The sequence below is a fragment of the Myotis myotis genome, unplaced genomic scaffold, assembly GCF_014108235.1.
Source record: "Myotis myotis isolate mMyoMyo1 unplaced genomic scaffold, mMyoMyo1.p scaffold_m19_p_9, whole genome shotgun sequence".
Classification (NCBI taxonomy): domain Eukaryota; kingdom Metazoa; phylum Chordata; class Mammalia; order Chiroptera; family Vespertilionidae; genus Myotis; species Myotis myotis.
This window is the reverse complement of record NW_023416401.1, coordinates 68667895-68694417: the sequence shown is the minus strand read 5'-3', so window position 1 is coordinate 68694417 and position 26523 is coordinate 68667895. Positions and strand designations below refer to the sequence as shown.

Below are 26523 nucleotides of genomic sequence, written 5' to 3'. Positions count from 1 at the left end.
GGCTTTTACAACTGCCATAACTGTTGCTGTTTTTCTGGTGGCAGTTGTATGCACCGACTGGCCCATTTATGTCCATGTTGGAGAGGGGGTGGTGGGTGGGAGGAGCTAAAAGTCAAGTCTCTACCAGAAAAAGGTACTCCATCTGGGCAGCTTGCTCAAATGCATTAAAGTCCCATGGGTGAGAAAAAGGGGTGGCCCAAGCTGGGATCTATGATGTGGGGATGGTGGGGGCAGTGATGGCCCAGGTGAATCATCTATAAAACATAAAAATCTCTGGTCCAGCTGCCACTAAGAAATGACTGATGGAATTGTAGTTGAAATTTCAGTTCAACTAAGTGAACTGAAAACTGTTTCTTTGGGGGGAGGGGGAAGGATAGTATTTACAAATCTGGTTGTACAGTAGCTTGAGCTTATTGTCTAGAACTGTGCTGTCCAATTAGATAGCCACCAGCCACAGGTAAGTGTCAACTGAAATTAAACAAAATGAAGAACTCAATGCCTCAGTCCCACTAGCCACATTTCAAGTGCTGAACAGCCACACTGGTAACGGGCAGCACAAATACAGACCACATCCATCACTAAGTTCTTACAGTGATCACTGTTCTCTAGGACAGCAGCATTCTTAAAGATACAGTTCTTTTAAATTTTGCCCTTCAAAGTTATACAAAAGGGAAGGAGGTCTCTGGAATCTAGATGGGAGAATTTGAGGTAAAAAAGGAGCCAAACTGCTCAGGATGACAAGGGACTAGAATTTTCCATCTTTTGTCTTTGGATTGAAAGGGAGAGTTGTTTTGTTTTTAATATATGAAAAGAGGCATATGGGAAAGATGAAAATGGTAAATTGGAAAAGGACTCTGGGAGAGAGATTAAAAAAGAAAAGAAACAAGAACATACCTCTTGCTGGGGGAGTGGGGCAAAAGACGACAGAAAATAAGACACACTTTGGCAAGGCTGACTAATGAAATTTATTCAGCATAATCTCAGACATTTCATCTGAACATGTCCTGGTGTGTGTTGCTACCACCCAATGTCCTTGTTCCTGGGACACGATGATATAATGGGTTTAGGAAGAGAAACAAACTAGAACTTGGTACACAGAGGTAAAAAGGCACTGAGGATATGCCTAATCACCAAGATTGTAAACACCCAGGAATTCCGGGAAGGACTGGGAAGGCCCTGAGTAGCCAGGAGCGGGGGTCTTCAGCCCTTTGCTATGGATATAAAAGGAAAGTCAGGAGACCAGTTGAGTTAGAGACATTTGGGTTGCATGTGCTTTAGAAAGCACTGCTGTTTCTGTTCTCTGCAATAGAAAAACCTCTATTTAAAAGATTTTATAACAGGCATCGCTTAGAAACAAAATGTATTTGCATTTAAGTAACTTCTAAGTCAAGCAATGTGAGATTAAAAAAAAATTTAGAAGTGGCATGGGAATACAGTTAGAGGCTATAATGCAGGCTAGATTCTGCAGTTTCTGAAATTTTGGGCTACTTCAAAAAAAATACCCCAGTAATGCAGAAATAATAAAATAATGCTTAAATACAGTTGCACTGATCACATTTATTCATTTATTGACTAGATAATATATAATTTTAAAACCATGGCTAGTATTTTTTTCTGACCTAGTGAGCGCTCACCCACCTCTCTGCCCTCTTTAAACTAATCAGTGGAACATCATTTCATATTTATCTGATCCTTCAGGCCATCGTGAGAATTGTCATATGATGCTGAACCCACTTATGTCCCTTCACATAAGTGGTCCTTTTGCTATGACACTTTAAGAAGCTGAGGTTTTGTTTTCCCTAATTCTTGTTCCTCCCATTTGCTGTCAGCTGTCATTTCTCACTGCTATTCATATAAAACTTGTAAAAACAAACCTTCTCTGCTTATATTTGATGCCTTGAATATTTTAATGGCCATGGCTCCAAAAAACTGAATCTTATAGGACTTGGAAATAAAAAAATAAATGGCTGTAGTCCACTTGAAATACTATTTGGCTTTCTGGTTTCATATTCTATATAATAAAAAGCTAATATGCAAATTTACTAAATAGTGGAACGACCAGTTGCTATGATTCGCTCTGACCACCAGAGGGCATACACTCAATGTAGGAGCTGCCCCCTGGTGGTCAGTGCGCTCCCCCAGGGGGAGTGCTGTTCAGCCAGAAGCCCTGAGCCAGCCTCTCCCACCTCTGCGGCAGCGCTAAGGATGTCTGACTGCCAGCTTAAGCTGTCAGTCGGACATCCCCCGAGGGCTCCTAGACTGCGAAAGGGTGCAGGTCAGGCTGAGGGAACCCCACTGACCCCTGAGTGTACAAATTTCGTGCACTGGACCTCCAGTGTTGTTATAAAGAGACATATTTACTTTATGAAGTTTACATTTTTTGTTTAAAATCCTAGTAAAATAGCACTTAAGAAAGTTGAAAGCTTAGCTAGATGTATTTAATGCTTATTCATGATTTTTTTGCTCCTAGCTTTACCTCATTTTCAGAGGAACCTGGAAAAAAAGCAAATGCCTTTTGAAGAGCAAGTAATCAGCATTTTCCAAATGTGAGCGAGTTGTGAAGAATTAATAATCAAAGAAAATCATCACAAGAAATAAAAAAAAAAAGATTCCATGATGACAAACTTCCAGTTCATCAAATCACATTTTGCTTTACCAAAAGAGCACATTTTCCTCTAATATGTTTCTGCTTATCTGATAGCAGTAGAGATACTCAAGCGGTGATTGTATCACTCTAAAATGACCTGCACTGAGTAACTGGAAGTCACATAGTATTTTTTAGTTATCCTATAGTTTTCCAGAGCCTAGGAAACTGCCTTAGAAACCACAAATCTTTGGAGACACTCTAGCAGATTCAGGGAGAGATGTCTCTCACCAGCTCATAATGAAGGGCAATGGACATCATCTTGGTGACACTGGTCCCCAATGCACACCTGGCTTAACTGGGAGAAAGATTTACAGATGCATCTAAGCTAGTCCTTGGCCCTCTTTGCCAGGTTGTGTAAAGTGGATAAAAGCAGTCAACTGCGATAAGCTGACTTTGTATTAGAATTGAACACTAGTTGATACTAATAATTTTTTACTTCAAAAATAAAAGTGTCAGATGGTTTACCTTAATATTTTGACTCTGTTGAGGTGCAGATCCCCACCCAGTCTCAAGGATTACCAAATCCTCTCACCATTTCAATTATCAAAAAAAATGAACAAATAAATCAGATTGAGTTGGAATCAATTGTATCTAAAATCCCTTTGAATAGTAGACATCTACAGTGAATTTAGCAGCTGTAGGCATTCTGCTAGTCCCTGGAGAGAGATAACTAAAACATGAACCTTGACTTCAAGAAAATCAGAATATGGTAGGAGAGACAAAATCATTAAACACGAATGCAGTACTACATGTGCAAGGGGAGGTTAGTAGTAGCACAAAGGAGTTACCATTCTGATTGAATGTGTCAAGGAAGATATTAAAGAGATGGAGAATTCTCGTCTGGGTTCTGAAGGATAAGTAGGAGTTCATTAGTAAAACAAAAAGGAACAAGTTTATTTCAGAAAGAGAGAGGAGCAAATATAAAACATGTAATAGAATAGTTTATTGGGAGAATTATAAGTGTATTTTTTTACAAATATATTTTATTGATTTTTTACAGAGAGGAAGGGAGAGAGATAAAGAGTTAGAAACATCGATGAGAGAGAAACATCGATCAGCTGCCTCTTGCACATCTCCTACTGGGGATGTGCCTGCAACCCAAGTACATGCCCTTGACTGGAATCGAACCCGGGACCTTTCAGTCCGCAGGCCGACGCTCTATCCACTGAGCCAAACCGGTTTTGGCTATAAGTGTATTTTTATGGCTAAAGCAGAGAGTGTGTGTAAGAAATTGGTAGGAAATGAAGCTGTATGGAAAGCCTTATATTTCATTCTGACCAGTTTCCTTTATCCTACAATAGAGTTTCATTATAGATATTTTCAAAAGGTTATTCTATAATCACAACTATGAAAAGGGGGAGGGGGGGAGAGTAAAGGAAAAATTCCAAAGAATTAACAATGGTTATATCCACGTGGTGTAATGCTACTTTCTGTTTCTTCCTATACTAGTAGAAGAATGTAATTAGCTGTCCTTTCTGAGAAACAGTAAAGTTTCAGTTATACAAAGAGCTGTCGCTCAACATTTTAATTCAATACAAGGAATAGCCCATCCTTTGCCTTTCTCAATTTTGTTTACTTACAAAGAAACTATGGTATAAATATAGAGAGTATTATGAAACACATTTTGGAAAAACCAAGTCAATAAGTACTGAGTCACATCAGCCCACAGACTTTAAGCAAAGGCCTGACAATCTGAACCTCTGGGAGGGCCACCACCTAACTCACAATTGATTTTGAAAGGAACCAACTCTGACTATAAATAAAGTCTTCAGACGTTTTCCATTTCACTTGACCTTAAAGGCAACACAGTTTCACCACATGCCCTTCTCCAATTCACCTCAGATTCAAGTACAATCTAAGAAAAACAAGGCATTTATAAGGCCAATGAGGCTTCAACTACCTCCTCAACCTTCTGAACAGATGGGTGGTCCCAAGGCCCTGCTCCATAAAAAGCTTGCAGCCACTCGCCACCTTGCAGGAACAGTAAGTGGCAGAAGCAGAGGTATACAAAGCTTCGGTCCAACTGTTCTACGTAAATGAAACCAGCAGAACAAATGACGAGCACAAAGTCCAATCACTATTACATTTATAACAAATAGAACGTTTTATGTGGAAAGCCTGCCAAAAGCACTTCACTATGCAAAGACTGTTACTACATGAAAGCCATCTGTAAATTGAAGATAATAATAGCAACAACCTTATAAGGTTGTTGTGAGGAATTAAACAATATACATACAATGTTTTAGAAGGCTGTCTGGCACACAGTGAGATCTCAGTAATTTATAGGATCATTATCATCACACCTGGCACATGGCAAGTGCTCAATAAATACAGTATCATTATCATTATTATATTTCATAACTTGCCTCTTTCCAACTATTCCAACTTATAAATCTCAAAGATGCTCTTACTTTGTCAGAGACTATTTACTTAATACTGTAATTAAAATGAAATAATTATAAGAATGTTTTGAGAGGAAAGATTAATAAACCCTCTTTACCTCTTCATATCTGTCAAAAATTGCTCCTTCTTGCATAAAGGAAGGAACTTCCTTCTGCCAGTTAAATTCATAAGGTTTGGCCATGATTATATTCAAGACCTAAAAATAAAAAAAAAAAGAATATCTCATTAGTATACAAATTGAAAAACAAGTGAAGATCAAAGGTTAATCGCTTTATATTTGTGTGTTTGCAAAGCTTTCCTTCATACATGTGGAATAAGCCCATAAATTGTCTTTGTTCTTTCTTCTTCCCTACATCTGACTCTATTTCTCTTCTCTTTGTCTCTAAACCTGGATAAATAATATCATTAAGAAATACCAGAGGTGCCTGGCCAGCATGGCTCAGCGGTTGAGCGTAGAACTATGAATCAGGAGGTCACGGTTCGATTCCCAGTCAGGGCACATGTCCAGGTTTCTGGCTCGATCCCCAGGGGGAGGCACACAGGAGGCAGCATGATTGATGATTCCCTCTCATCATTGATGTTTCTCTCTCTCTCCCTCTCTCTTCCTCTCTGAAATCAATAAAAATACATTTTAAAAAAGGGGGAGAAATACCAGAGGTAATCATTTGGGAAGCTTCCCCTCTCTCTTCAGATCATATAAAATAATAAGGTCACATTATCAGATGGCACCAGATAAGACAAAGGAACCACACCCCTGAACCTATATGTAGGTTTAGGGCTGCTGCAAAGCTTACACTAGACCCTGAAGGTGCCTGCATGGGCAGGAGGAGTCCACAGGATGATGGAGCACAGAATCAGGTGGGAATGGTTGGAATTTTTTACTGCCCTTGGTGAAGCCTCCCTCACTTCTTCCTCACTTGGGCCACTCAGGAACCAACAGAAAGTCTGCTGTCTATAAAAGATTGAGATGACTTTGAAAGAGAGCCCAGGCATGGTTCAGGGTGGCTGCCTGCACCTAGAAAAGCGGGGTGTTCATTTTATCCACCTTTCTGAGCACCATGTACTGTGGTGTACATTCAATAGCTAAAAGCAGGACATTTTAAATGTAAAGGTGAGCACCCACCAAGAAGCGTCAAACACTTAAGCAATGCCAAAGACATAGGACATACACGCCAAACACAGTTAGTATGGGAACTTACCCAAGGAAACAGAGTTAACAGGACAAACAGCTTTGGCTTAAGTATGGCTGATACCCTCCAAGGGAGGAGAGAGTACATTCTGTTCCCAAAACATAATTAACTACAACTTTTAGGAATTTAGTAAAAGATGGTTGAGTTCAAACTTTTAGTAGAGTTATAAAGAATTTTTTAAATTTAAATATTTTTTAATGTAAAACTTTTAAAATAATTATAAAGAATATTAAAAATATGAATTATAAAGAGAACTCACATGAAGGTGAGTCAAGGAATTCTCAAGAAATGTAACACAAAAAGAAACAGGAGGCATGGCTGAAAAACGTAGAGGAATGGAAAACGGAAACAGAAGGTTTAACAACCATATATTTTTATATCTCTATTTCTATCTCTATCTATTCTTTCCCCAGCTACCCCATACACATATAACAATCCCCAAATCCAATCATGATTAGGTCATAAAGGAAATGTCAGTATTTTTGAAAAGGCAGAAATTACAATCACCATACTTATTGACCCAAACTAGGCAAACTTATAAATTAATGACAGTAAGTGCATAAAATCTGTACATATAGAAAAAAAAACATAATCTTACACAGATACTTCTAAATAACTCTTAAATTCAGCAGACTAGTCAAAGCAACAATTATAAACTATGTAGAAACAGTGTATATCAAAACCTAGATATGTAGCATACAACCAAAACATAGTAAAAGAATGATCAGTATAAATGAATTGTTTTCAGAATTATTTTTATATTTAAAAAATTGGCAAGTATTGGGAGAAAGTGAGATAGAGAGAGATGGGGGCAGAAGGATGATAATAAGGAAGCATACATACAATATTCACAGTGAAATGTGGGATGGAGTTACAAAGAGGAAAAGATGAAAACAGTATGAGAATACTATGCATAACTTGAATCAAAATATTTGAAAACCTAAATAATGTGGAAGGTTTACAAAATTTAAAGAAAAAAAAAATGGCTCAGAAAATGAGAAGAATACTTAAACAGACCACAGACCTAGGAATCAATTGAAAAAAATAATAAAATATTAGGCCCATACATTTTACAGGCAAGTTTTATCAAATCTTCAAGGAAAAGATAAATCCTGTGTACCTACACTTTTTCCAGGACATAAAAACAAGTAAAGCTAGTACCCCCCTCATTCCACAAGCCCCATTACCAAATCCCAACAATGACACCCTAAGGGGGTTCATAAGAAACGCACCAACCCTAGAGTTCATTATCACTTACAGAGAAGAAAATTCTAGCGAAAACATGAACAAATCTATTCCAGAGAGTTGTCAAAAGAATAATGTGAAATGTTTCAACACTGAAAACAAATCGATGTGATTCACTTCCTAAAGAGCTTAAGGAGAAAAATCTACTGTATGCATATCCTGGCACACACTACAAGGTACGGTACACTTGAATGTGAAAGGTCTCTAACACATACCATTAAGTGAGAACAGGAAGCCACAGAATGATATGAAACATGAACAGTGTGATACCATTTACTTAAAAACATAGCTATAGAATGCTATGAACAGTTTAATACCATTTATGTAAACACAAACACACAAGACAAATGTTTATATTTCTCCAGGTATATACATATAAGTAAATTATTTAAAAGTTTGGAAAGAACCTTCCCAATTTATGACCTGCTTAATTTTGGGGAGGAATTAAAGATTGGGGCTGAAAATCAAGGTATATTTACTGTTATCTTCTGTGTTGAACATTTTTATTATGGGAATATATTCTTGCATTATATGTGCTCATGTAAATAAAAAAAAATGAAAATTTAAAAAAAGAGCCGAAACCGGTTTGGCTCAGTGGATAGAGCGTCGGCCTGCGGACTGAAAGGTCTCAGGTTCGATTCCGGTCAAGGGCATGTACCTGGGTTGCGGGCACATCCCCAGTGGGAGATGTGCAGGAGGCAGCTGATCGATGTTTCTCTCTCATCGATGTTTCTAACTCTCTATCTCTCTCCCTTCCTTTCTGTAAAAAAGCAATAAAATATATTAAAAAAAAAAATAAAAATAAAAAAAAAATAAAAAAAGAAAAAAACAGTTGAAGTCATACAGATAGGTGTATGCAAACAATGTAAAGCAGATGAAGAATATATTAGGTCATGTTTAATGGTAGCTTTCTCACAACAGCCACTATTGCTGTTTGAGAAGGAATTTCTCCATTACTCATTACTAATCAGGCTAAACACTGGTGAAAGCATAAAAGACATTCTAACCAGGCCAGCTAAGATGGTAAGCAGCCCTCCATTAATCAGCACCGAAGCCTTCCAGGTACAGCCAAGAAGATGGACCAGAATGCAGAGAGTGGGAGAAGGGGCAGGTGCTTTTCCCCAGTCCATCCCATCATGTGAGATTGATCCATGTCTTTCTCTCTCCCATAATGACTATAACTGGGTCTCTCTTCCTATCTTTCTGTCCCTCTGTTCCTCTCAGTTTGTTTTTCTTTGTGTCCTTCCATTTCATTTCTCAGTGTTTGTCTAAGAATGAATCTCTCTCTCTCTCTTTCTCTCTCTCTCTCTCTCTCTCTCTCTCTCTCTCTCTCTCTCTCTCTCCATCTAAGGCAACTTAGAAGCAAGCTATTAGTGCAATGATGTGCATTCATGACTTCTATGCCATAAAACAGATCTACAGATAAAAACAGAATTGCAAGACTCTCCCTGGCTGTCATGGATGTGTTGTTCAGAATTAACCAACTGCAGGCGTCCAAGTGTGAACAGATGAAAAAAGACAGATGATAGAAACAAGGCAGCGGTCTCCCTGGTTGACCAGACCGTGGAGAAGGGTGGGCGAAACACCTCTCTTCTGCAGACCTTTGTGTGTTCTCACTCCTGCCAGCTGTGCCTTTCAATATTGCTGTTTGGTTTTATGTTAAGGGGAATAGCAAGCAACAAGACACTTCTGATATAAAAAAAAAGGTCAGGTCAAAAATGAAAATGAAGAAAAAGCTTATATCAACTTGCATCATCTTTCACTGGTTTAACTCTGGGTTCCCCAGGATCCTTTCAGCAAAAGAACACATCAATCCTCAGGGGGTGATGTTTCTCAGACTTCACTACTATCCTTAGTACTAATATAATCATCTCTACCTTGGGTACCAATTTCATTATAATGGTCTCATTATGTGAAGGATTTGGTGGGGGCTAATGGGAAAAGGAGATATTTTTGACCTTAATCTCTAAAGGCACCTGCACTGGAGGCAGGTGCTCTTTTTATGGCTTACCTTCTCAGAGCTTCTGGGGCTCTGAACAGGTATGAGGCATTTTTGCAAAATGACATTGGAGTATCCTGCATTTTTTCCAGCTACAAAATGGGAGCTGTTCCTTGAAGTGTCTCTGAAATACTTCTTACGACCTGTCCTCAGGGGCAGCAGTTGGGTTATTTGATATAGATGGTACAACTATGACTGAACAGACTAGAAAAGGCTGACCCAGTCAATTGTGTTTAGCAGTAGTTTGAGCCAGGTAATTGATTTTTAAATGGTAACAAATGAAGGTACATGTTGTAGACCAACAGATTCCAGAGAAAGTTAAAGGGACAGTTACTTCTTTTAAAAGGCATAAAGGAGGGAACTGGTCACTCTATAAATACATTATTTTGCAATTATCTCAAAGCCCCACCCACAGCTAACTAATACAAAAGCGCTATTACTGGGCCATGCCAAAGGTTCCTCTTCCCAAATTCTCTGGCTTGCCTTCTAAGGCCTCACTTGCAAGATACTTCAAGGTTCAATTGCCTCCTCCACCAAGAACACCACCTCCCCATATACAGACCACAAGAAAGGGCCCTCCTTCTTCAGGAACACGGGAAGTAAAGGAGGATTTACACAAAGAAGGGATGTGTAACTAGTTGCCCTGTACAGAGCAAACACCTCAAACAGCTACTGGAAGCAGGCCAGTGCACTTTTCAATAGTCTTATTGTTTTTAAATTCTTATGCAACTGGAACGGATTAGCTATGGCACTGGCTACAAAGGAAAATCCCTGGACTGTGGAGCTTGGCAAGGAGGGGATCACACAGGAGGTGGGGGTCTAGGAGGTCTTGTTTTACAGCATTGGCAAAACCCTCCTTCTAAAGAAGATGACAAGAAACTGAAGGAGTTAGGAGGAGGACAACAAGGGAGCTCAGGTAGGCTGTTGGGAACCAAATACGCACATCATCTGTAAAAAAGGCCTTCCTTGCATCCATTCAGCTGACATGACCCAAGGAAGAACAGCTCTCTGTCTGTTGGCCTACTGTGCCATGCACCTTTAAATCCTCTGGGTAGTCTCTAAGATTTACCACACCACCTATCCCAGATATGCTGGTTCAATTATGGAGTCAACTCTGCCTTCCTAGGCCAGCTGGATCAATCTTTGGCCAAGAATGTTGTGTTTCTGGACATATGTCTCATGTTTTGGTAGAGAACTGACAGAGGGAAGTCCATGAAGTCAGGTGTATTTAAGATCCTGAGTAAGATAGATTGAATGATGGCCCCCTAAAGATACCCATATCCGGATCTCTGAGTATTACCTAATATGGCAAAAAAGAAATTTGGAGATGTGATTAATGGCTATCATCAACAAATCAACAAATGACAAGTGCTGGTGGGGATGCAGAGAAAAAGGAACGCTCGTACACTGCTAGTGGGAATGCAGGCTGGTGCAGGCACTGTGGAGAACAGTATCGTGTTTCCTCAAAAAACTAAAAATGGAACTCCTATTTGACTCACGTCTAGGAATATATCCCAAGAAGCTAGAAACACCAATCAGAAAGGATATATGCACCCCTATGTTCATAGCAGCACAATTTACAATAGCTAAGATTTGGAAACAGCCTAAGTGCGCATCAGCAGATGAGTCGATTAAAATACTGTGGTACATTTATACAATGGAATACTAGGCTGCTGTAAAAAGGAACTTCTACCATTTGCAACAGCATGGATGGACCTGGAGAGCATTATGCTAAGCGAAATAAGTCAGTTGGAGAAAGATAAATATCACATGATCTCACTCATTTATGGAATATAATGAACGACATAAACTGATGAACAAAAACAGATCTAGAGACAGAGAAGTATTGATCAGACGGTCAAACCTCAGGGGGAAGGCAGGGGTGGATGGGAGTAAGAGGGAGAGATCCACCAAAGGACTTGTATTCATGCATATAAGCATAACCAATGGACACAGACACCAGGGGGGTGAGGGCATGAGCGGGGGTGGGGGGTAGATGGGGGGATAAGGACACATATGTAATACCTTAATCAATAAAGAAAATTTAAAAAAAGAGTTTTGAGATGCGGAGGTTATCTTGGATCATCCTTGTGGGCCCTAAATGCAATCCCATGTGTCCTTTAAAAAGGGAGACAGAGGGTGATTTGACACAGACAGAAGTGGAATAGGCAATGTGACCACTAAGGAAAAATTGGAGTGATGCGGCCACCAGAAGCTGGAAGAGGCCAAGACTGGATTCTTCCATCCAGCCTGGAGGGAGCATGGCCCTGCAGACACCTTGATATCAGAGTTTTGGTCTCTAGAACTGGGAGCAAATACGTTTCTGTTGTTTTCAGCTACTACTCTGTGGCATTTTTTTTTTTATAGCTGGCCAGGGAAATGAAGACATTGGGCCTATTGAAGCTGGGCATCTTCCTAAAAGGCCCAGCAAGTTACAAGATCAATCTGAAAAGGTGCAGGCACAGCACTGAAGGGATGGGCATCCAACATACATTTTTTTCAATTGAATCCAAGAAAGACAGCGTGTTACCTAATTTTCTTTAGGTACAGGATAGAATGTCATCTAGAAATGAATTCTGATAATTCCTGTCCTACTCCAAAGCCCCTCTGAAGAGTAAAGATATTTCTACAGTATATCATTCCCCAGGATCCAGATGTCTTCTAACAGTTTTGTCCCTCAGCAATGAATACAAACTTTAAATAAACTTCGCAGCTTCCTCAAGCCAACAAAGGCATTCTCCACTTTCTGTTTCTATTTGTGAAGAAATGAGTTTGTTTACAAAAGCATTTGCTTCCACTTGATAACATATAACATTCAAGTGATAGATGTATACATTTTCTTAAGAGTATCTTTTATCTTTTACTTTCAACCTCATGACAAAAACAGTTGCATAAAGAATTAATCCCTTCCCTATCCAACCATACAAATCCCGTTAAACCAAATAACCCAGGACCTCGTATGACCCCACGATGAGAACAGCCAAGGTTGTTTTTCAGAACAGCGTTGAGATAAAAATTTCCACTGACGAAAAGTCAATTAGTTGACTCTATCAAGCAGATTTCAATGTCTTGCTCTTCAATCTTTAAATAAGATATCCTTATATTTCTAAAAACAGATGGACAGCTAGATCAGATCATCCAGGGCTTTTAAATAAATGGCTTTACTTCAAGCAAAAATCTAATTTGACACTGATCTATTGCACCATTAATGACAGTTTTTCCCATTTGCTAAAAATACCTCAATTTTCATCAAGCTATTAAATAACCTTTTCAAAAAATATATAAAAGGTTCAAGATGGAGAAAATGATAATAGGCAATGCTACTGAGGGTGGGGCAAGGGCATTCTTGTATACTTTGGTAGAAAATAATTTTGCAATACATTCCCATAGCCTTGAAATGTTCACACTTTTGATCTAGTTATTTCTACTGGTAGGATTTAACCTAAATAAATGCATAGACAATCTATGTAGTACAAAGATACTTACTGTTATGCTATTTATAGTAGAAAAAATATTGTCCTAATATGAGCATCACTAAGCAATTGGTTAAATATGCTATAGTATTTAAATATTCTGTGCCCGTTAAAAATAATGCTTTCAATGAATAGTTATTTGCTGAACAGCAACCTTAGAAGTGTTTCTAAAAATATTCACAACTCTTGTGAAGCAAATGCTCTGAACATATTAGTAAGCAAGTAAAAAATTATATGCAAGAATGATCCAAATTTTTCTGTTATATACACATTTCTTATACACACATGCATGCACACATATACACACATTTTTTAACAGGGGGGAAAGGCTAGCAAAACATATACCAAAATATAAGCAATAGTCAATTATATCTCACCAACAGAATTTTAGGTGATTTTTATTTTCTTTAATACTTTCTGTATTTTAAAAGATTCATAGTGATTTTAATTTTTATATTCAAGAAAAATTTCTCTAAAGTAAAGAGATGACATTAAAAATCTTATTTTATTTTTCTTCGCATAAATCAATTTTTAAATAATGTCCATATTTTCCACTACAATTCCTGGCAAGGATATGCAGCAGGAAGAGACTAATAAAGCTGTAAACCGTTCCCCTTTTCCTTTCAAGATTTAAAATCTTGACTGTACATCGGGAGCCTTCACACACACTGATTCTTAGGAAGGAGTTACTTCATAACACTGCCTGGAACTTTGGTATTAACTCTGAAACCTCTCCTATACTTATATTTGGGGAATAAACAGATTTAGGTGGTGCAGGAGTTAGTTTTTTATGAGTTCTGAATTACAAAAAACACACAAAAAAAAAACCCAAAAAAATAACCTAAGGCCTTTGCCATGACAAATCTATTAAATGTATCCTAAATGTTCAATAAGTATATTTATTTATCAATGCAGCACCTCCTGATTTAAAATAATTTCCTGGCATTTTTAAAAAACACAAACTGAATAGGAATAACATGAAAACAGCAAACATCTCATCTTTGTCTCTCTCCATCTCAACAGTCATCATAATTAGGAGGCAAATGTAACTTAAAAGTACAAAATTACAAAATAGATGAGTGAAATTATTAATGTGAATTGACTTTATTAGAATCTGATGAGGTATGCAGTTTCCCAAGAAAAGAACTGATTTATTTGAAAAGATTGTTCAGATGTTGGTTGTTTGTCTTCAGCAATTGCCTTGGGAATGGCACCTCAATGTATATGCCAGCTCTCCAACATCCTCTTGAACACATCAAATGGCTGACATTGTATTAAAAGTAGTTGTTGATGGCCCTGGCTAGGTGGCTCAGTTTGTTGAACATCCTCCCTCATACCAAAAGGCCATGGGTTTGATTCCCAGTCATATACCTAGGTTGTAAGTTTGATCCTTGGACAACGCTTTTATAGGAGGCAACCCATCTCTCTCTCTCTCTCTCTCTCTCTCTCTCTCTCTCTCTCTCTCTCTCTCTCTCTCTCCTCTCTAAAATCAATAAACATATCCTCAGGTGAGGCTAAAAAAAAATAGTTGTCTGTGATTGGGGTTTTCTGGCCTGACAATGCCTCGCAGAGACCCAGGTTTAAGGAGCCACACTGGTGGACAGAGGTTGAGAGCAGCAGGGGCCTGTCTTCCTCTCCATGAGGCCTTTTGAGGTATCTTTCTTATTTCTAAAAGTTCAGTAAGTCCCTGGATTAATAGTCGTTTGATCTTTCATAAATAGAAAATACATTTGCACATTAATGACTTTTATAGTAGTGAATGACAGACTGCTAAAAAGAAATTTGTGTGTGATCGAATGCAAGGTAAATCAGTGTTTAGAATATGAAAATATATAGTGTGTGTGGTAGAAACCTGGAGAAATATGTAATTTAACTGGGCTTTTCTCTGGCTTCATGTAACAACAAACCTTTTTTTTAGTAAGTTATTTTTTCTTATTATAAAATTCTGCAAAGTAAAGGCAACTTATTTCTTTTATACCTCTCAAATAAAGAACTTGTTTGCACTGACATAGGGGACACACCAAACAGCAGAAGGTATTTATTACTACTGAGTATGTAAGATAAACAGTTAACTTCAACAGCCCTGAGAAATACAAAAGTCCCAGGAAATAAGACAATTAGGCAAACCTGGAATACTTATATACAAAGGAATGGATTTTTTCTTTCTAGCAAAAGTAGAAGAATTTGCCACTGTTGTCAAGACCAGAACTAACAGACTATATGGGGAATGCATACAGTTTACCATAAACAGAAACAATTCTCCCTGAGTAGTAGGCATTAGCCCTACACAATAAGGTTTGGAAGAGTTTTCTCACTCCCACAATAAGGATTCTGGTAAGGTCTGGGGAAATAGAAAACAAAATGGCAATGGGACGTATTAAGTGTGTACTGTTTTCAGTGGAGCTCATAAATAGATTATACAAAGAACTGTCTCTTCTCTCTTGGACATTGTTTCACAGTGTTCTTAATTGTGTAGCTAAGACAGATGTCTGTGGCTTTGTTGCTGGAGAGCCCAGGGGTTCCAGGGTGGGAACTATTACAATGGGGTTTGCTTCTTTACTGGCACACCCTTTGAACTATTGAGGGTAAAATCTGGATAGCCAATGTGGGGAAAGAACAGAGAAAATTTAGGCCCCATGGACATGATCAACAGTTCTCAAAGTGTGGTACCCAGACAGCAAACATCATCTGGAAACTTATTAAAAATGCAAAAAAAAATCAGGCCCTACCTAGATCTTTGAATCAGAAAAATCTAGAGTGGGGCCCAGAGATCTATGGTGTATCCAGCTGGCCAGGTGATTCTGATGTGAGCTAAAGTTTGAAAAAAAATCCCTTGGATCAAGTCTTCATCAAAATGAAAAAGCCAAAACAATAAGAAGAAGGAAAAAGGGTCTTTTGACCTTCAACTATAGCCCAGGCCAGTTCACCAGGGAAAGCGAATTGCAAGTTAGTTGGAACTAAACCTCAGGTAAGTAATGAAGACAGTCCATTTGTCTAGAATTAGCAATTCTCTCAGGGAGGCCTTGGAAAATCAAGGATATGGAGAAATATCAAGAAAGTAAACAAAGGGTGACATAACCAAACAGTCAACACAACATCTATTTAATCTACAATGTAGACATTGCAGTCACCTAACAAGAAACTTTAAGCACTTCCTTCTTTTGAACCAAACCTTTATGGTCCCTGATAAGTATAAGCCATGGGTGCTAGTATTTCTCCTAAGAACTCAGAAGAGATTGGGTAAATAAAGACCAACAAACATAGTCTTTAAGCAGCTGCCATTTACAAAAGGGCCACAGAAAAAGATCATGTTAAAAAATGAAGGTTCTAGAAGAAACATGCCCTTGGCTACACTGAAAAACAGCAGCAGCTCAAAAGACACTCAAAAAATATCACTTCCATTTACATTCTACTCTCTGGATTTGTCATCAGACTTGACTCATTGCCCCAAATAACACTGAGCATTTTGCATATTTACCTTTCCTTCTTATTCCTGAACCTTTCTTTTAAATGTGGTTAGTTCTGGTTATCCTGTGGGTATCAGCAAGAGAAACTGGGTAGACACCTCTCCTGTGTTTTCATTGGAGCATCCTGTAATTCCTCATTGTAGAACATACCATTCTGCATTGTAAACAGTTGCTTATCTGTATCTTTACTACAGGAGGAACTCTGAGAAGGCCAGCCTCCTTGGTTATTATAGGGTCTATGATACAGTGGGCACTCAGTAAACAATGAATGAATGATAGCATGAATGAATGAATGAGTGAATGAATATTTTATTGTATGGAGGAGCTCTCAACCAAGCCTAAAACAACCAAAGACAATAAACTCTTCAGCAGTTACCAAAATGCACATGTGGGTAGCATTTTTTGTGTGTACCGCTCTCCCCTCCAGGATGTTGAAAGCTGTTCCCAGCTCAGACCCTGCTGCCTGCCTCCTGGTGCCTGGCTGGAACCCAGTCTATAAAACAAGTTTCCACTCTTCACTGGGTTCTTCAGCCCAGTGGGGCCTATGAATAACTTCTTGGCTGTACATCCCACTTCGATCTGCTATGCCCAGCCTTTAGCTCAGACCTCTGACCACTGAATCAGAACTGCTCAGACTGGTACCTGGGTCCTGAGTTGGGGCCACACTCTAGACATGTCCTTAGGAGTATGTGGTTTTCTTATCCAAAGAGATGGCCTATTTTTTTAAAATACATTTTTATTGATTTTAGAGAGAAGAAGAGAGAAGGGGAGAGAGATAGAAACAGCAATGATGAGAGAGAATCATTGATCAGCTGCCTCCCGTATGCCCCACACTGGGGACTGAGCCCGAAACCCTGGCATGTGCCTTTACCTGGAATCGAACCATGACCTCCTGGTTCATGGGTCAATGCTCAACCACTGACTCACACCAGCGGGGTGAGATGGCCTCTTTAAAGAAGGCTCCCTGGGCTATTCATAAGGTCCTCCTCTTTTATATGCCCAGTCTCCCATACTTTGCCCTTCCTTTGCCCTTGGAGTGGCTCTCCCACAATTATCAGGCAAAATATCATCAACACGAATCATAAATGTCAAGAGAGAATGCTCTCTTTAGAGGCCTGATTTTGCCTTAATTATATTAATATTTCAAAGGGAAGATTTTTATTTTATCTTTGCTTGAATAATCTATCTGATGTTGCCTCAGGCATGCGTATGGAATAAGTCTGAGGAATGCAAGATGTGACTTCAGAAAACAGGGAAACTGCTTTGGACTAGGAGCAGGCACAAATTCAAGGGCTTGAAGAATTCTCTATTTTAAAAACTACTTTCTTATTAAAATAAACATACATAGACAATGGGCTCTTAAATTTAATCAAGATTCCTGATATTTAAACATTCTCCAAGCAATTTTATAAACAGGTCTCTGCTATTATTATACAGGAGTCACAAGATGAGGATAAAGTGTAAGACCATGCATGGTTACTGGAACTGAGTCCAAACCTTAAAAGGAGAAAACAATTTTTTTTTTTTTTTAGATTTTGAGCTAAGAGGTATCCAAAGTTAACAGCTTTTATATGTTCACACACACAAGGGTACCATATGACCGATAATAACCTGTGGTCAAAGAGAAGTAGCTTAACTAAACCTCAAATCTCACACACATTCAATTACCTCTTCACCTGTATGTTCAAAATGTTTCATTTCCGTTTTTTAAAAGCTTAAAGGAAGGAGAGAAATGGAACTAACAAAATAGAGATAGTGAGAAAAAATTACATGGAATTTAAGGTTTTAGGAGGTTGATCTTATTTTTTACTAGAGGCCCAATGCAGGAAATTCGTGCAAGGGGCTCAGCCCTCGCAGCTGCAGCGGCTTGCCTTGGCCCTCGAGCCCGGCTTTGTCTGGAAAGTGGTCTGGAAGGACATCTGGTTTAATTAGCATATTATGCTTTTATTATTATAGATATTCATGTAAATTACTTTTTTTGTTTGTTGTTTTTCTAAATATATGTTCATTGAATTTATTGGGGTTGCACTGGTTAATAAAATTATATAGGTTTTCAAGTGTACAGTTCTACAATACATTATCTGTATATTGTATTGTGGTTTAAGCCAATTCTTTTTTTTTAAAAAAAGCCCAACCCTTTTTTCTGCTTTGTTTTTTTTATTATGCAAAAAAATACAATTAGTTTGAGGGGGAAAAAACAAAATCCTTCATCTCGATTTATATATAAAAGAAGTGTTAACTTGCCAGTTTTTCTTTTTTTTATTTTTCCAGGTGTAGCATCATATAATTAACCGTTATTTCCAATGAGGCAGAAAACTTCCTGCGTGCATTGGTTTATGTAAGTGTGAGCGCACATAAAAACTAGGTGTACATATTAGAATATGTTCTGTCTTTGGCTCTGTCAGACTGACCAGCAGGAGATTGAACATTTCATCTGTTTCACCATCATTCCCCTAAGAAATACTATCACCAATGTTCAGACAATTTGAAATAGGTCTTCTAATGTGACATTAGAAAATTGAATTCGAATGATCCAAATTTTATGGTTCTATAAGTAGTTTGGCCACACCTTAAAAATGGGTCTGACTTTAATTATATATTACATCTGTTCCTCAATTAATATTAAATTAATATGACCTGTACAGCCTGCTGGAATGGAAACAGCAGGGCAATCAGAGATGGATGACCTGGATTCCAGGCCCAGCTCTGTTCCAACTACTTGTGTGACCTTCAGGAAGCCCCTTAAGCTCTTGGAGGCTTAGTTTCCTTGTCTGTAAAAATTGGAGGTTGGAACAGTCATTTTTCTAATCCCTTCCAGCTCTGATCAGTTTGATTAAACATTATTTAAGCTCCAAATAAACATAGATGTTATTTAAGAACCATATATATCCTTCCTGAAATGTGTTTTACCTCCTAAAATGAAATCCACCTTCAATGGGCTCCAAGTAAGATGAAAAACAATGCAGTACTATTGTGCATTGAAGAGCAAATGACAGGGTAATGACACAGTGACATTTCTAGGACAGGTCTCCAGCATCAAAGCAGACTTTCAAGATGCCAAATGCTTGCCCAATTCTGGTAAGGTCAACAGCCTTCAAATAATTGTTCCTTTCATACAAAGTGTGTGTTTACTGGATTATTTTGAAATGTGTTTGCTTCTATAGACACTGAAAAACATCCCTCACTCTAATAAGGCCCAGAGGCGATGGGAAGGATATCAGAGGTCAGAGAAGTCGGATGTGAAGTGGTTCCCAAGAGTGCCAGTCGGATTTTACTTTAGCAAATGTCTCTAACTTTTAATTCAAGCTAGATCACAAGGGTGGGGAAAAGAGCAAAACAGAACTTCTTGAACTAAGTTCCCTGGCCCTATGTTAGACGAGCTTTTGGTTCCCTCAAGTATTGACACTAATAAGCCAAGTTACTGAAAACTGTTTTGGGTCCTTGCATCTGCAATCAATTATTTTGTTCCTTATGGGGTAAAGTCTGACGCATTCTAAAATGCTACAAGATTGCAGGCAAGCTTCAAAGACACCAGAGAGAAGTCAACAGCCTGACCTGGAGACTAGCAGGATGACATTCTCATTAGGCGAGAGAGGCAGGGCTTCCTGCGGTAACGAAAAATAAGTGGTTGCTATCACCACGCGGCAGTAAATGCAGATGTTCGGGGCTATTTACCACTGACCCACCAAGCCTCCCACAGCTCTCACAATAAGAGCACCCAACCTCTATGTAATGGCTTACATGTCCCCAAGTATTTTCACACACTCTAAGTTACAAATCATACTCCAGCTGCAAAATGTGAAAAGCAGACTCTCTCAAATTATGGTAGAACTAGAACTTAAACCTTTTGACTTTAAATTCTCACTGTGTGACCTTGGTTCTCATGATGAAAGTTCCTTAAATTCAGTAAAAGCCTTTGAAGATATTGCCTCTCACCAAGATGAGGGAAAGTTGTCTTTTCCTGGGATTGTCTTGAAGCTGCTTTAAAGAGAGGGAGTTAAACCGAATATAAGGATTGTCTCCATAAAGGAGATGCCTCTATTACTATCACTATTTAAGTGCCTACTTCAAACTCTCCTGAGGACAGACATCCTTGCTCCCTCAGCTTCAAAATCAGAAAATATTTTATATTATACCCCCCCAAAAAATGAATTCAAGGTTTATTTATTTCTTTAAAATGCTATCCTAAAAGAAATTTCCTATTAAGAAGATCACTGTGTCTTTAATTTTTAGCTTTTTTTTTTTTTTAAAGTATTCTCAATGTGATAGAGGAAACTTAGTTTTATCAAAACATCAGGATGTAGCCAATTGGTCCAGGACATTAGTTGGCCCACCATGCTATTTTGGAACATCTCTGGTGGGCATTTCAACAAAATTAATGCGGTTGCCTATATTTAACTCTGATGAAATCACAAGTGTGAGTAAGCCATTATATATATATATATATATATATATATATATATATATATATATATATATATATATATATTTTTGTTCTTCCCTAATTGAAACTAATACCCAAGGTAAAATGGGAAAGAAACTGGATTCAATTATGATCACTGCTTGAATGATAAGTTAAATTGGGTTTTGTGAACAAAACATCTCATAACGTTTTAAAGAGAGAAAGGATTATAATTAAGATATATTTTGACCACTTATGTCATACCATCCCATGGGCCAATTATCTTTAAATGAAAAATGCCAGCTTTGCTCAATAGTATCATTTCTTAACTACTGACTCACTGTTAATGTCTTAAAATATGGAATCTACCTCAAATATTCTGTCCAAAATGATTTGATTTTTTGAGTAGCTGGACCTTTTAGTCTTCAAACTCAATGTTCTTTTCTTATTCCTGATCTTTCCTAACTTCTTTAGAGTTAACTCCTACCTTCACCCTATACTCTATTGATCCTCTTTCCACATGTGTCTGTTTATCCCCTTTTGTTATCCATCCTTTTTGTTCTTGGCAGTCTCCTAGTGTGGCAATCCTACGGTATCACCACGTTCTCTCTTCTCCAGAACCCCACTCCTCACCTCCACTGCTGTCCCTTCTAGCACTTCAGATGTCCAAATATGCCCTGAGCTGAGATCACTGATACAAAATGACTGCCTGGAAGAATGGGTCAAAGTATTAAGTTTCATGTCAAAGTGATTTTCACGGAGGTTAAAAAATAAACACAACAAAAAACTAGAGGACAACAAGCCTTGATTTTTATATGAAAAACATTTGAACTTCTGGTGAACTCCAACCATCATGAGCTAATGGTGAAGAGGTAGTTGTTTAAACCTTAACCAACTTAAACAATTTAATGCAGTCTTGGGGGGGGGGACATCTATCAAGGAATTTAACCGTCTCAGCAAACTAGTTTAGATCCCATCATTGCTTTAAAATATGTTGTACACCTTTGTGACACAATTTTAAGAAAGCGTATTTATGAAGTAGAAAGCTGGTAAAGAAAGTAACATCATTTAAGCAACAATTAATAAAAGAAGTTTCCTAGGATTTTAGAGTTAACCTGAGCTCTTCCTGTAACTGGGTAGGAACAGAGGCCAAGAACTGGTGAACTGGGCACAGTTCACAACCCCATTGGTGGAGCTGTGACAGAACCATAACCTTGAGCTACCTGTCCAATACCCATCCCATCTCCATTCTCACTCATGGCATGCAGTGAACATCACTCACATAGAAGAAATGATAACAGACATTCTGTGTTCATTCGGAGGAAAAACCATGCAAAAAAAATTAGTGGTCTTTGGGGTATAGCTTTTAAATCAACACAAACAAAACAATTACTTACTTTACAATGAAAATTACAATTTTTAAATTTCAGAGCTGATGCTTCCAGTCACTTAAGGATTTAGATGGTCTATTCTTAGAGGTTATAAAGGCATTGTTGCCCTGGATGAGATGGTATAGTAAATGCTCTTCTAATGTCTTTTCAGAAAATAAAGCTGGGCAAGTCCATCTCTAGGGAGGACCTAACAGCCTGTTTCCAAATCTTCTTACCCAAAGAAGTGTAAACACTCTTTCAACTTCAAGTATGCAGTGACATGGATTTTGATATTTATTTGGTTTAATATTATTGATTAAAATTCAATTGATAAACAGTTAGATGCAGAGTGATTGATTGCTTGGGGAATGCCTACCCAATTTTGCCTTGGCAAATAGTCTTGGAGCTAATAAAGAGCATAACTTTCTACTCCTTAAACAGACTTCATCTTGTCTTTGATTCCTGTACTAGAAAGAGATAAGTCAGCAAGGAGTCCACAAGAGGCAGTTTAGAAAACAATGATTCACACTGACTACACTTAAGACTTTTTTCCACCCTAATCTAGACTCAACGAAAAATATTATGAAGTCAACTTTATGGGCTTCAGAGTTTGGTCATTTGGGGTCATCTATATGCCAGGCTCTGGGAACCAAAGAATTTCAGTTTCAGGATACCAGCCAACATTTTAATTTGGGGAAGTTGAAGTCTGTTTGTCAAACATTCATCACTTTAATTTTATAAACTAGATACAGAATCCTCGTTCAACAGCTGTCATAACCATTGCATACCACTTTGCCACTAAACAGCTGTTATGTGCCACCCACAAATGATATTTTTAATCTTAAATACTTGAAACTTATGGGTGAAACTTCCTATACTAACTTCTTTTAACAGCATGGAGACTAATAGAGTTATCAAGTCAGCAGGCACCTCAGCAGCAGTTAAACGACACTGTGCAAAGGGAAAACATGTTTTGAAAACTCTGTGTCTGTTCCTCAGTTTAAGTTATGAAAATTACTGTTGTTTGGCTTAAGGGAAAGAAAAACACCAGAGATCTGGAGAAATGAGAGATAAGATAAAACTATGAAATGCAGATAAATCACACATTCTTTCATTCAAGAAAGTTCCCATCACTCCTGCAGTTTATATCACAAAGTAATTTTATTAAGGTTTTATGGAAAGGTCACTGTTGCATTTCTGTAATATTAAAATCTCTCTTAGCATACAGAAATCCCCCATGAGCCTGAGATATTAGTTCAAGACTAAGTTTATGAAGGTTTTGGCAAGACTCAATATTAACTTTCTCCAAACATTACAACCATTTTCAAATCAGATAAGCAGCGGGATATAAAACTGTGGCTCATAAAAATACAATCAGGAAAATGGCATCATTGCATATTAGTTCTTAGAGATTAACTTTAAATATACTTTAAAATTGTGAGGCAGCTTATCAAAACGGTTCATTCTGTTTGCCCTTTCATTTCTCAAAGGAATTAGACAGAAACATGGTTAGGGTCTGTGTAGCCTGTATGGAAGTAAATTGATATTTTGAAGACAATTTCCAGTTCAAGTGCCAATCACAACTTTAGTTATCTTCATAATCCCTTCTGTCTCCTAATTCCTTCATCTATGAGTTGAGTGATGATTAAGCAGAAAAAAAGTATGTATGTCTGTACCTGAGATCGCCGAGTCACCCATCTTAAATTTTCTAACTCACGTATTCCAGGACAAGTGTAAAGTTTACCTGATATAATCAGGTAGCAGAAACCTGTTACTTTGCAATGTGTCACATGACTGCCATGTTTGTTTGTTTTTTTAAATTAAATGTTCACTAATTAGAAACATGTTGGAAAATTTCACCTGGTGGGTGAAAAGCACAACTTGAAGTTTATAGGGCACCCACAGCCTCACCACACCCCTGTAAATAGAGTCATTCTTACACTCACAGACTAGAGACCTAGCAAGAGATGGAAGATGTGGCTCTGCCCACAACCCTTGTGTCTAGGAAGATGCCATGGAAAACTTCCTAGTGGTATGACCATGTAGATCCCAGGAGATGGAAAGTCTATACCCAGATGCTAATGGCTCCTGAAAATTACCTCCCACTGGCCCTCCTTCCCTTATTCTGTTCTCTGCAGTTTTTAATAATTGATTAGAATTCTCTCTACATGATTTGATGACTCATGATGACCTCTTTGTCATGGTCTTAAAACCTTTAACTCCCACTCAATTTTGTGGTTGTGTTTTACCCTAGATGTAGTGGTTCAAGGTACATTCCTAGTTCTCTGCAAAGCAGTATATTACATCCCAAAGCATAAAGAACTGGCATTTCCTCTGGGCCTCGTGGAATAAAATGCTGGTTCTCAACTATTCTTAGGTAATGAACACAAAGGCTTTAAGCCTCAGGGTTGGATGCTAAGAATACAAAACCAGAAGCTAACCGCCACCTCCCAAATTTAACTCAGTTTCCCCCACCAGAGCCATAGCAGTCTCCTCACATGCCAGACAAGGATTCATTTCTATCACAAAGTGGGAAGGTTCTTGGATAGGGGCGTACCCCAAATGCGTTTATAAGCTAATTATAAGTTTACCCTACTTGATGACTGATAAGCCCAACTGTAGGCATTTTTACTATATATATATATATATATATATATATATATATATATATATATATGGAAAAAAACAGAACACTAAGCTTTCGGCTAATTTGAAATATTCATCAACACACATGTCTACACAGGATACCTTACGATTATGTAAGACACATGGACACAGTCTAGTGGACAAAAGTATGCTCAGAGTGGAAAGGACTAATTTCAAGATCTGTTTCAACCAATTACTATAAAACCAGAGAACAACAGAAATTATATTTCAAGGAGTTTCCCCATCTAAAAATGGATACACCTATAATATATTTGAAGGATACTCTCAAGGTTGAAGGTTTGTTCCATTTCACAATAGACACTGATGTTATTAGCAGCTGCTGAACATTCTAACCTCAGCTAACCTCTAGATGTCCTATGAATTCTGTAATAGGAGGAATGCATTATGCAAAAGAGGGCAAGGAATAGGCTTTACTTACTGAGGGCCCCAGCAAGTCAAAATGCTAATTCAATATTTCCTCTGACTGAACAATGCACACAACAGCCCGATATTAGTCATGTAAAACCAATAACTCAGCTATAACCAAATTATCCTGGAAGTAAATGAATGTGCTCATAAAAATGCTGGTTTGACTTGGTTAAAATAATGCTATTATGAATTGAGTACAACTATATTTCTAAAACCCTAAAAATTTCTATATTGTTTACACTTACTACAATATCTTACCTTTGTAATATGTTTTAAAAAATATATACCTACCAAACAAATACAGAAAGTTTTTTGCTTTTGATGGTTTTCTTTATGGAAAATGAATTTGTGAAAAAGAAAATATACTTGTGCAGTTGCTTTTCCATGCAGGAAAATCAATGCTCACCTCTCTGCATTGCCCCATGGCCTATGACATCAAAGCCACTTTAAGTTACACAACTGCTTATTACAGTTAACTGGGTTTTCCCAAAGCTCCTAGATAACAAAGCTATCTAGACTTGATATAAAAACTGATATTTTGAAAACATAAGTTATAATAAAAGCAACACATAAATATGGCACTTGTTTTTAAAAGGATTATATCTAGTAAACTATCAGCAAAAACTATATAATCTATTTTTCTTAGTTCTATTTCTCTATTTCTGATGGAAGAAGGTATTTCTACACATGTTCAAATATCACAATGTGTATTTTTATAGGTAGTAATGATTTGATAAAACAAAGTCTATCTTGGAAGTAGATTTTTCATAGGAGGGAACAAAGTGAGAAACCCGTTTAATGTTGGAGGAAAGGGAAAAGAAAGATCATAAACCAGAGACACAGATTTCTTCCCTCTCCCATCTCTCTCCCTAACTCCGTATAATTCTTGCTGCCACTGATACTTTTTCCTTTACTTACATGACTTCCCATCTCTCTCAGCCAGTCTATGCAATGCACTCTAAGGCCCTACATGATCTAAACATGAACCTCGCTCCTCCCATCTCTTAGTCCTTTCCCATGCTTGCTAGACTCCAACCACATGGACTTTCCTTCTGTTTCTCACAGAGGCCATTCATAATTCTGCCTCAGGGCTTTTGCATATGCCAGCCCCCTATTTTGTACTGCTCTTCCCTAAACTTCTTCATGACTTTCTACCTGTAGATCACTGTTCACATCACCACATCTGAGAGGACCCTTTGTGCCACTCATTACAAAATAGATACCACCACCACTAGCACAGGCATCTCTCTTC

General features: G+C 37.9%; 1 protein-coding gene across 5 annotated transcripts in view; it reads right to left on the bottom strand.

Moving 5' to 3' along the window:
* PLCB4 (phospholipase C beta 4) overlaps nt 1-26523 on the bottom strand; it is a 382360-nt gene that overhangs the window by 134682 nt on the left and 221155 nt on the right. For 4 of the 5 annotated variants that reach the window (XM_036322572.1, XM_036322576.1, XM_036322574.1 and 1 more), the window contains one exon: nt 5148-5246. In XM_036322572.1, coding sequence (XP_036178465.1) covers nt 5148-5231 — 84 coding nt within the window. In that variant the 5' untranslated portion in view covers nt 5232-5246. Of the gene's footprint in view, nt 1-5147; nt 5247-26523 lie in introns of those variants that run through there. The other variant, XM_036322577.1, reaches the window with a different exon arrangement.